This window comes from Tinamus guttatus, unplaced genomic scaffold, assembly GCF_059628265.1.
Source record: "Tinamus guttatus ecotype Peru unplaced genomic scaffold, ASM5962826v1 Tinamus_guttatus_pri_ptg000355l, whole genome shotgun sequence".
Taxonomy (NCBI): Eukaryota; Metazoa; Chordata; class Aves; order Tinamiformes; family Tinamidae; genus Tinamus; species Tinamus guttatus.
The window spans coordinates 1,046,413-1,058,628 of record NW_028288889.1 but is presented as its reverse complement, the minus strand read 5'-3'; the positions used below and the strand labels follow the sequence as shown (position 1 = coordinate 1,058,628).

Below are 12,216 nucleotides of genomic sequence, written 5' to 3'. Positions count from 1 at the left end.
TCTTTTAAAATTCACACTTCTTTCTCCTTGCTGGTTAGTTAAAGACTTTATCCATTTAAACGGACAGCTTCCTCATATTCTTTTCTAAATATAAAGCCCGAGCTATTTTCAGGCCACTCAAGGAAAGTCATTGTGTGAAACACCAAACTCTCTGATTTGCTGCTGGAATATGCATTCCAAAATGTCATGTTGTCCTGCTAATGGACAGGACCAGATAACACTTATGACCACTGCTGATTTAGATCACTGATTTCTTCACACTCAAAGTCATTTCAGTTAACAAGGTATATAGAATTTCAGTTTTGAATAGCAGTGTCACAGACACAACCCTCTTTCTCTCTGAAAAGTCACCTGAATTTGTGCATTTATACAGCTCTTGATAAATATAAACTGGAAGGAAGCTGCCTCTGTGGTATGCAGAACTGTACAGTCAACCCTTGGTTGTCTGTGGGTGTGTAACCCAGGTTGCAGATTAGCTGTGCTATGCTAAGACAAAGCAGAAAGGAAAAAAAAAAGAAAAAAAAAAAAAAGGAAAAACACCCACCATTTTTCTTTGGATTTCTGATCTCACATTTACTTCACCTTAATTTAATTCTTCAATAAATCTAATAAATACAGGAAGTTCTTAGTCTTGTGTGCATATGCTTTGTATTACCAACGCTATAGCTTTATGCAGGTTGGTCTTCTCTATTTCCATTTTCAATAATTGAGCTGACTGTGTAACCATGGAAGAGCCCAGCAACCCAGTTTTTATTTGACGTTTGTTAAAAAAAAAGGATTTTAGTCTAAACACATATCCAAATTCACCTCAACAAGAACTATCAGACTTCCCTTTTGCTTTTTAACCCACAAGTAGTAACGGCCTGCTGCATTCCCGGGCTCCTGCTAATAAAACGAGCATGTTCTCATGCATGACACGCGGAGCGAAGGCAACGCAAGGGAACAAACTCAGTGCACTTAAACAGAGAGAGAGAAAGCGGACTCCTCTGCCCCCAAGGCCTAGAGACTGACTGAATGCCATTTTGCAAAAATATTTTGCAGCCGAACCAAAGACGTTGGCTTAATAATTCACTAACTGCACATTTTACTTGTTTAGAGGGTCATTAACATTGAATATGCTTTTCGGAATCAAATGCTCCCGGGCAACACAACAGTAACATAACTTGGGGAGCATCTATGTCATGGCGAAAGCCAAAAGTCAGAGGTAGTCCATGCTGGCAGCTAAGTGCTGTGGAATGACCACGCTGAGAACTCCCAAAGCAGCTAGCAGGAACCTGCCGTCTCAGTCGTCTTCAGGAAGGGAACCCAGATACTGACAGCGCCCGGGAAACTGCTGCGAGAAGCTACTGCTAGGGGACATGGGCTCCTTCTATCTACAGTGGAGGAGGAATGGTAAAATACTTCTTAAGGAGCCCTGGAGAAGGAAAAATATACGACTCAGGAAATGAAATATATCTTCAAGGAGTTTTCACAGACAGACTGTCAGAGCACCAGCGGGGCAGCAGAGGGGAGCAAACAACAGAAGCAGAGAGTTTTTCTTGAGGGCATGTGTCTTTACCTCTTTTTTCTGACACCTTACTCAGGAAAATTAAAACAACTAATTTTGCATGATGCCCATAAGCATTACAGATGGATTCAGATATGAAATACTGTGACATTCATGGCTATTCTGAAACAGAACGGTAACCTACCATCCAGGAATGCTAGCTTTGGTAACAGCCTAAATCGTGGATTACAATGAAAGCAAAAAGCTTTTCATACTGTGACAGACAACGGTGTACTGAATGGGAGGGAACTTCCTTGCTCCTTTGAATTTTTGCTGTAATGTATGAAGTTTGATATGCTGACTAGGATCAAAATGACAACCATGACAAAAATAGCAGGTACTATTTTAATGCATGTATACATACAGTCCTTGTAGGAGTCTTTAAACTACTTGACATCCTGTGCCAGTGAGTTCCACTGAGTAATATTTTTGCATAAAACATTGTTTGATATGTAGCCTTTTAATTTCATTGAACATCCCCTTGATCTTTTAACACTGCAGAGAATAAAAGGAAGTACTTCTGTCACAAGACTTCTTATGGAACAACTATAAAAACTCACTTAAAGAGAAAGTACCTTTCCTTTGCCAGGTAGTAATACAATCGTGTATTTTTCAGTTAGTCAAAGGAATTATATTCATATCAAAAGAAAACCATTTAGCAAAATATTTGCTTTCAGACTTGTTCACTGTTTATTATTTTAATTTACATCAGTTACTTCTTGCAAAACTTCCAGGGAAATATTTTTAAATAGATTTTTTTCTTTTCCCACTGCATAGTAAATACAGCCTTCTTAGTATTTCAGAAGCATAGTACTATAGAAACACTAGGGCCTGCTTCTGCTCCAAATGAAGTTAATGGGAAAACACCAACTGACTTGATTAGGAGTTAGATCAGGCCCTGAATTTGCAGCTTTTGAAATTTCATAGTTGAAAATGTTCTGGCTAATCTTCAGAACTGACTACTTCTACGACTACAACACTATTTACAACTTTATTTATATGTATTTCTTTATTACAATATGTAATATCAATGTTCCTTGTAAAGGTTACTATTTTATAGAAATTAGACTGAAGTTATTGCCAATCAACCTTTTAATAAACTTAAGTGGGATAACTTTCAGAATTTTTCTCAACATAGATTTAGTTTTTACTCACTCTTTCTATTTTTGCTATCTCTGACAATTGCTTAGCTATCTAAATTTCGAAGCCTTTTTCAGCATAATAAAAAAGTCCTTTTGGTAGAAGTTTATTGGTCCCATTTCAAATTATGTTCTGAAATATTCTTGTACTGATAAGGACTCTTTTTTTTTTTTTTTCTGTTTCAACACAGTATATTAAGCCATGCCTCTCAACCAATCAACCTCAGTATAAAGCGTAAGTGAGGTCAAATAGATTGCTCACTAAATCTTTGATCAAGTTGTCTGGTCACATATAGACAGAACTCTCTGAATTGTTGCATATGTTGCATAATGTTCTCATATAAATTTAAGCATTTTCATTATTGACTGCTGCTTGTGTAGGTATATATTAGCTTGCTGGTCATAAAACAACAACAAAGGACAAGATACACCAATACTAAATTAAGACCTCTGGTCTTGTCTCTCCAGAAATTAAGAAAAATCGATGTTCTTTATGATTAACCGATTCATGGTGTTGTGCTTCAAATATACACATTTTCTCAAATTAAACTGTGAAGTTTATGTCAAATACTGTGTTGTAACTTTAAATATAACTGACATATTAGAACAGATAGATGGGTAATTATGATAAACTACACAATAGTGCTACTGTAGATAATATCATTTATCAATCCTGTGGTCCCCATCATTCATGCATTTACAGTTTGGAAATACAGTGACTGCAAAGGATAATAATTCATAATGGCTACATTCTCAGTACTTCATGCTAACTCACTAGACAAAACAAAAAAAAAGGTTAATTGTATAACTGGAAAAATGTAAAATTTTATTCCAAGAAAATTAACAAGCTACACAGGTAAATTTTGGCAAATGCAACTTTATATTGAAATCCACACATCTGTATCTTAAAGAAGGAAAGACTCACAGACTCTAATGTATTTCTAAAATACTAAGAAATCATATTATATGCTTTCACAAGTTAAAACTTAAATAATTTAAAACAACCAATACACCAAAATGTGCAGAAAATATAAACAAGACTGTGCCTTCAGTAGAATAAATGCTTCACAAATTGTGCAAGATATCATACTAAGGCTGCGGTCTCCCCATGACAGCTGTCTTAAAATATAAACATACATCAACTGCCTGTGTTTCTCGGAACAAACTAGAAAGGGCGGCACACCTAGAAAAAAAATTGTATCATCCCAATGATGTGCATACTGATTTTGGGAACCATCGGAGTAAAAAGAAAAAGAAATAAAAATAAAAGGACTAAGTGATCTTTCATGCACTCCCAGATGACTGACCAGAGTTACTGATTCAATTTTCCTTGCTTATTTGCTTCAATGCTAAACAAAATGGAAGATACTAGATAACCCTTTAAGGCAACATGTGTTTATTCTGTATAATTATAACTGTTCAATTATGATTGGTTATTATCATTATCGTTGCCTAACAGACTGATATCTAGCTTTTTAAAAAATATAAATAAGCGTATATTAAACTTTATACCAAATCAGCAAAAACCACAGAATACAGTTAAATGTTATTAATTTCACTGTTAAGGAAAATGGTATTTAGAAAGAGTAATATATTTGGAAAAAAAAAAGTCTAAATCTGAACAAAAATACTGCTTTGGAATGCTCCCCAAAACTTACTTACAAGGCAAACAGATTTGTAAGTGTGATAATCCAATAATGCATGGCACATCTTTAATCAGTTACAGTACTTGAGTCCCCAGATTTCAGTCTTTGCAAAACAACAATTGTATGAAATGTTTTAAAGGTCTTCAGATGTCTAAAATTAGTTTTATCAACACATTAACCCCATATCAACTTAATTTATTAAGATGTCCAATGCTAATCTTTTTGATGGTCTTATTTTATGTAGTGATATACACAGCATTTAGCACTGATACTTAGCACCTGCTACTTTCATAATCTAGATTTCAACCACATAAAGGAATTCAGGGCAGTAGTTCAGTCCTTTGTTCTTAATTACAAACCTTCAGCAGTGGTCAGCAGGAACATGTTTAGGTTTAAAACAGGATTAGAGGTGAGCTATTGCAAAGACTGCAGAATGTTGCCCAAATCCTTACAACTGCTGACATCCCATTCTTGATTTTCTTCTCGAGACATGGCTACAGGCCACAATTGCTTAGCAGAGAATGGTAGTGTTTCACAAGGCTAAAGATTTACAGATGCTCCCTCATATAACACAGTAAGGTTCCCTTGGTAACCTGGATTTTCTGCAGTAAAGAAGGGTTGTGCTGAAACAGCGCCTCAGCTCCCTGTTGGAGAAAATGCAGACAAAAGGATTGATTCCAGCTTGGGCAAAACTCATCCAGACAGCGGCCGTTAGAAATCCCCCGGGTACTACAGGCCCTCTTGCAAAAACTCTCCAGTAACAGGCTACCAAATAGGGACCCCACAAGGTCAGAAAGAGGAATGTCATGATGTAGAACATTCTGCTGATTCTCTTCTCCATTTTGAACTCATCTAAAACCAGTAGCCTTCTCCTGCCCGTGGTGTTCGCATTTTGCCTGATTCCCAGCAAGGTTGGAGGTGTGGGACCCCTTCCAAATCCAGCCAGCCAATTAGCAGCTGCTTGACCACTGGCTCCAGGACCGTGAAAAGTCCAGTTCTGGCTCACTGCTGCAACAAACTGGACTGGCTTCATTTTCCTGCGATCGTGAACAAAAAAGATCAGCTTGAGGTAGACAAGCTGTGTGGCTAGGAGGATAAGGGCAAGGAGAAGCATAAATCCCAAGGAATCATTAGCCCTGAAGGAACGATGCTGGAAAGTGCATTGGTCTTCCTCCCTAATGAACGAGTAGGTGCCCACATCTAAAACCGGGGGGAAAGCCATGGCTACAGAGAGGGTCCACACCATACAGATAACTGCCAAACAAGTCCAGAAGGTCAGTCTCTTTGTATAAAAACGGTGGTGGGCAATAGCTAGGTATCTGGTGACGCTTATGCAGAACAACATGAAAGCAGTGTGGAAGCAGGACAAAACCCCCAAAAAGGCAATCACTTTGCAAGTAAGAGTCCCATACGTCCAAGTAGAGCCATTTTTTACAGAGGTGAAAACAAATGGGAAACAAATTGCAGATCTGAGGATATCTGAGCAGCAAAGATCCAACAGGAAGTAGTAAGGAGCTCTATGCAAGGTCTTATCTTTGACTAGCAAAATGGAGATCAGAAGGTTACCCACCACACTGACTCCTATTATGAAACCCAGTGAAGTCAATTTCAGGAAAGCTGTTAAAGGAGAGAGATTTTGTAAAATGTTGTCAGCTGCATGGCTGTAGTTCGCCATAGATGGATGGATGATATATATATTGCCTCAGTCAAGTCTCATGATCTATATATAAGAACAAGGAAAAAATAGATCCATACATCTTACTGCAAATGTAATCCACAAACAGAACTGATCTTGTGTCTAGTCACACAGTACATCCTCTTCTTTCTGATTTGTCATGCCATCAAAATATCTGAAAAAAAATCGAGCTATCAGTTCTTAAGTTAACAAGAAATTATGTCAGAAAGTGCTAACAAAGATGTTAGTTTATGGAGAACCAAATGAAGTTGTAAATTTGAGTACTATTGTTTGTTTTTAAAAATCATGAGGCTTTCTCCTTTACACTTCCTGTTTAGCATGTTTGATTACTGGCATTTCACAGATTGGGCTAGTGACAGTTTCAGAACTGACCAGTGCCCCTTATATTTGATAGTATATATAATTTTACAGTTAAAGCCTCAGAGATTTTATGAATCAAATGATTCCCGGTCTGCAAGTCCGAGAGTTAATCACTGACATCTGAAAAAAAAAGAAAAAAAAAAAAGAAAAAAAAAACCCAAAGACTTCTGATATTTTGACATTACCTACATTTATTTTATGGCTACGGTATTCGTCTATGTTTTAGAAGCAGCTGCTGTGTTGATACGGATCACACCCAAAGAAACCCTGCAGAATTTATGTTTTTTAACCCAAGTCACCAAAGCACATTAATCACCCAGTGTTAGTTCATGCACATAGGAGAAACAGTATTCATTATCACCTCCCTTCCTGCTATAGACCGTAATTTTGTCATTTAGGCTTTCAAATAAACAGGTACGCCAGACAGACGATAGCTCTATGTTTTAGGGTCTTCCTTCCTTTCTCTCCCTCCCCCCCTTTTTAATGCAAATCTTTAAAGCCTCGATATAATTCCGAATAGGCAACGGTTAATGGAAATACTGAGGAGGGAGGAAAAAAATAGGCAACACACCCAAGATATAATAAAGATCCTTTTGGGAGGGCTGCTTTTGGTTATGCTTAAATAAACATATAATAAACGGATTTTTTTTAAAGCTAATTAGGGCTCCTCGATTCCTGCTGATCCTCCCGGTGGTGAATCGCACCAGAGCGTTATTTCATGCAGTAATACAAAATATATGAAAGAGCTGCCCGCTGCTGCTGCTGCTTCCCCCTCCGGAGCCGGGGACGGGAGTCGCGGCAGCGGCGCGGGCAGCACCGGGCTCCGCCGTTATCCACACGGCCTCTTCCCGGTGCCACCTCGGGCGCACAAAGGATATTCCCATCGAATCCCAGGGAGGAAAAAAAAAAAAAAAGAGCCCTGCCATTCTTACCGTCCGCAAAAGAGCCTGATTGCTGCTGTGTAAACAGAGGCTGATCAGATCACGGCACATCGTTTTAAGCAACCATGAAGCCAGGCTCCCCCTCCCCCTCCTTCCCTCCCGCCCCGCCGCTCCCCCCCTCTCCTCCTCCCCCCCGCTGGAGCTGTCCCCGCCGCGCGGCCGGCCCTGCCCCCGCACACACAACACACGCACACACAGTCACACACGCACAGTCACACACAGTCACACACAGTCACACACACACACAGTCACACACGCAGGGCTGGGCAGCCCGGCGGCTGCTGATGCCGCCCAGCGCCCTGCGAGAGCCCCCGCGCCGGGGGGCCGGCGGCAGCGGCGGCATCGCCGTCTCTCAGCGGCTCGTGACGCTGCTTCTTCAGAAACAACCGCCCCCTGCCCCGAGCCCCGCAGCGGGGGTCCCCGCACCCCTCTGCGCCTGCAACCCCCCAGCCCCTCTCCTCCTACCTGTTGGTGCGGGAGGTCCCCACATGCCAGAGCGGCTCCTTCCCGCCAGCGCAGGGCCGCTTTCCCGGGCGTTCCGCTTTAAAACACCCCTGTATTTTTTTTTACTCTCCCGCGTCGTCTTCCATTTCCCGTTCTTTCATTCCGTTTTTCTGTATTTTTTTTTATCCGCCTGGGTAGCTTGACGGTGAATCCAGTCAGTGGCTCGGGCGGCGCATGCTCAGTGCGCCGCGGCGCGCGCCGAGCCCCGTCCTCCCCTGTCGCAGCGCCACAAGCTCCCCCGTAACGTGGCCGCCGCCGCGGTAACGGCCGCAACGGCCGCAACGGCCGCCGCGCCGAGGGCAAGGCAGCGGCGGCGGCGGCTGCCCTCTCCTCAGTGGCGGCCAGGCAGCCGCAGCAGCGCCCTAGGCTCCTCAGCGCTGGCCAGGCAGCCTCGGCAGCAGCAACCTCCTCCTCAGTGATGGCTCGGCAGCCCCAGGGGCGGCAGCATCGCTCGCCAGAGCGATGGCCGGGCAGCCGCGGCGGCAGCAGTGGGCTCCTCAGCGAGGGCTAGGCAGCAGCAGTAGCCTCCTCAGTGACGGCCAGGCAGCCCCAGCAGCTCGGTAGTCTCCCCAGTGACGGCCAGGCAGCCCCAGTAGCAGCAGTAGCCTCCTCAGCGGGAGCTCGGCAGCAGCAGCAGCAATCTCCTCCTCAGTGATGGCTCGGCAGCCGCGGCGGTGGCAGTCGCCTCAGCGAGGGCAGGGCAGCCTGGGCAGCAGCAGCGGCTCCTCAGTGAGGGAAAGGCAGCCTGGGCAGCAGCAGCGGCTCCTCGGTGAGGGAAAGGCAGCCTGGGCAGCAGCAGCGGCTCCGTAGCGAGGGAAGGGCAGCCCCAGCAGTCGCGCCGGCAGCACGTTTCCGTCGTTGCGTTGCCGAGCAGAGCTGGATTTACAGGCGAGCCAGGGCAAAACCAGCTGGAGGAAGGGGAGGGGGAGGAATGAGGTCCTGCGCGGCTTGTTTATGCCGGTGAGCTCCCCCCGCCCGCCCCTGCCGCTTAAAATGGGGGCCGGGAAGCAGCGCTCCGTTCTCCTCCGCGCGTTTCTGCGCCCCTTAGCAGAGGGACCGAGAGGCTTGTGCTCCTGCTGCTCGGATGCTGGCGTTTGCGGCCCATTTTCTTTCCTCCAAAATCTCACCCGCCGAATTCCTTCTTTTCAGCTCCCGAGGCAGAGGAGGTCCCGTAGTGTGGGGAGGGCATGTTGGCCGAGGAGCCGTCACGGCATCCACCTCTCCCCGGCTTCTCCGCTCCCTCCTCGCAGCCGGTAAACAGGCTTTTTAAAATGCAGACAACACCGGCGCAGAGCTGTCAGCGCGTTCGCTGGCAACAATAATGAATTTTAATGTACGCCTGTTCTGTTCGCAGCAGGGCCAGCATTTTCCCCTCGACATGTATGGCAAGAGCAATGAAGAGTGCGGGTGCCCCATGTGTGGCCATGGGTTCAAGCCTGTCCACATGGCACCATTAGCCCATGGTGCTTGTTACTGGGCTCTTGGGATGGTGTTCCAGGGGCAAACAGATGAACACGGCCATGCTGCCAGGCAGCCTGTGGCCTGCGTTGGGGCACGAACACCATGCCCATCTCCCTGTGTGCTGCATGGTGCTCCTGGTCACCACATTAAAACTAGGAAGAAAATGAAGGTCTGGATAAAATCTCTTGGGATTTTGTGCTAAGTGAAAAGAGCATGTCCTTCTGCCCTCCTGTCTCTTCAGTCTTTATGTAAGTCTGTCTATCTGAGAGAAATAGGAACAAAATAAATACCCTGAAGTCATTTGGTTTGATTTTAAGGCTGTTGCAGAAGAGCTTATTTTGGGAAGAAGGATATGAATTCTGTGAAACTTCTTCACTGGGACCTTCCAACTGAAGTCAAAATAAATTCTTCCTGGGGATGGATTTATGGGGTCGACTCATAATGTGTGTCTCATTTTTGAGACCATTAGTAGACATGAGGCATTTTTTAATCTATTGTCATTTTTTTTCTTAAGCACTTTCTAAAACTCATTGTAATCAGTGAACGAACCACAGAATGAGCCTGCTCAAACCCAGGGTCTGCAGAAACAGGAAAATAAAACAAAGTTTTCACCATTTCAATCTTGTGGTTTCCTTCGGATGAAAGTTAGCCCAGGGCAGAAAACTCATGCAGATCCCAAGTACCACTTTTTTTCTTCTTTTTTTTTTGCCCCATGGATGTGATTATGACAGCCTTGTGCTGCTGCTCATCTTTGGATGCTTCATATTCTAAAAATTGGCATTTTGGGTAGTTTGTAAAGTTATCTCAAACTGTACTGTTCAAATGTCTCCATCAGTTCAGCTGAGCAGACCTGTCCTACTCTTTGATTTCTGTGGCTACAGATAGGTACCCAAACACACAGGTGCCTTACAGTGATTACTGATGTCAAAACATGAAGAAAGGAAGTGGCTACTACAAGGAGGCACTTAATGGGCTAGTACAGGAAAGGATTCCTTGAATGAATTGAAGATTAAAGAGTTAAAATACTGCATCAGAAAACAGATTTATAATTTGTGATATAGAACAGCAATAATATGAGCATGGTTGGGACGATTCTTTGACTCTAATATATGATGTACATATGAGGAGTAAAAAGTATGACATCATCATCATAATCATAAAAAATATGCGATATCTTTAAATCATTTCTGTGTCTCTACTTTTTCATAGAAATCTTACAGAAGTATATTGCTATATAATATTTAAGAACTGGCTTTTCTTTTATACTTTTCATGGGCTGCTGAGGAGTAATCCGTGGTCTTCTGGAATTCATAGACTGGTGTTCGCCCACTGGTTTAGCATAAACAGCTTTATTGCCATATGTGCAATCTGAGAACCAATAGTCTAATATTATTCAACCAAATACATATACCTAAACTAAAGCTGCATATAGCTAAGCGCTGTTTTTTTCTTTCCTTTTTTTTTTTCTTTTTGTAGTCAGTGAAGAAAGGTATTTCAGGGAGTATTTTACTTCATTGTAAAGCACAGGTTAAATAAACATAGGTTGAATATGTTGTATCCTAATTTCTTTGATTGTAGGGTAGAGTTAGGCATCAAAAGGGAGATGACTTTTGCTTGTGTGTGAGATAATGCTGTGGTTATGCTGGGAGTAAGTCATTTTCCCCATGGAGGGAAAGCAGATTCAGGAGTTGTGGGACTGCATCTGGGAGGTAAAGGTAACTAGGGATAGACAAGCAGAATTTCTTGGGGCTCAGATTTTTTGGGGTGCCCTGCAATCCTGTACTTTTGCCATGAGGAGGGATTCCGAACCCTGAGCAAACTTTCCACCATGTGGTGTAACGCTAAGGGCAACAGGAAGGAGACATCTGTGCTATATAAACATCGCAGAGAGAAGAGGAGATGGCCTCAAGAGAACAGTCCTACACTGAGAAATCTCACTAATGGAGTCTAAGGTGGAAATGGGACTGGATGACAAGTTTCTAAAAGCCGGAAACATGGGGTGAGGCCCTTTCTCGCCAATGTCAGAAACACCACCAATTTCAGTGGAATCAGCCATCATCCAGGAGTTGTAGATAGCTAAAATGTGAAATATTCATGCCCATATTCTCTTTATTTCATTAGTTAAGTTGTTTACAGGTTGTGCTGAAATCTGGGTATATGTGGTATTTACCCAGTCTGCATAATGCAAGCTGTGAAACACTGTAGGATTTTGTGACATTTGTACAAAAGAGGAGAGAGACTCTGAAAGGTATAGGCGCCTCTGTGCAGAGGCCAGCGCAAGATTTATGTATTGCTTGAGACACTGTGATAGATGCTATCAAAGTACATCCTTTTCAAAGGGCTCGAGGAATTCTTCCAAGGGAAATTTCATGCCTCGGCAGTATATTTGTGCAACTTTCAAATAGTGTTTAAGTAGGACTTATGTAATGCAGAGACCTGTGTAAGACCCTGCACAGCAGAGACTTTCACCTGCAATATATCTAGTTTCTCTGCTTTGTAAACTCTTAGCAGAATAAAGACATTGTCAGGAGTGTCTAGATCCTGGGTTGGCTCTCACCCCAGAAGTAAATTTTGTTCTATGCTGAAAATCTCTGAACTTTTCCAGAACTCAGTAATGTACATTTTCACCTATAACAAAATTGTGTTTGTATAGCTATAGCACTGTAACTATCCTTATGGATAATAATTGTTTTTTTGTATAAATCTTTAGTTAGATCCTCAGATGGTTTATATGTATTACTCAAAAGTGTTTAATGATGTATTTTTAAAAAAGTTTCAAAACTGTCCTTTGATTTTTTTTTCCTTTAAAGTTGATCTATGTTGCATGTTTACACAGGGATAAATAAAGGTTTAAGGGCAAATACACATTATTTACTGAGCATGTGAAAAAAGCTTTGTTCTGCAGAGGAAACCTCTGCTCCAT

The 12,216-nt window shown here is 42.7% G+C and overlaps 1 protein-coding gene across 2 annotated transcripts; it reads right to left on the bottom strand.

The window, feature by feature from the left end:
- Positions 1-1,877: 1,877 nt before the first annotated feature.
- On the bottom strand, positions 1,878-7,946 carry GPR85 (G protein-coupled receptor 85). Of its 2 annotated transcripts, XM_088529898.1 has the most exons (3): positions 7,794-7,946; positions 7,320-7,344; positions 1,878-6,181 (listed from the first exon to the last, which is right to left on the bottom strand). In XM_088529898.1, exon 3 carries the CDS (start codon positions 6,004-6,006, stop codon positions 4,894-4,896), a length of 1,113 nt encoding a protein of 370 aa, XP_088386024.1. In that variant the 5' UTR covers positions 6,007-6,181; positions 7,320-7,344; positions 7,794-7,946; the 3' UTR covers positions 1,878-4,893. The 2 variants fall into 2 exon arrangements, with proteins under 2 accessions (XP_088386024.1, XP_088386023.1); XM_088529897.1 differs by lacking the exon at positions 7,320-7,344.
- Positions 7,947-12,216: the final 4,270 nt, after the last annotated feature.

Coding starts and splice junctions, on each gene's coding strand:
- GPR85 (XM_088529898.1), bottom strand. CDS start 6,006: ATGGCGAACTACAGCCATGCAGCTGACAACATTTTACAAAATCTCTCT.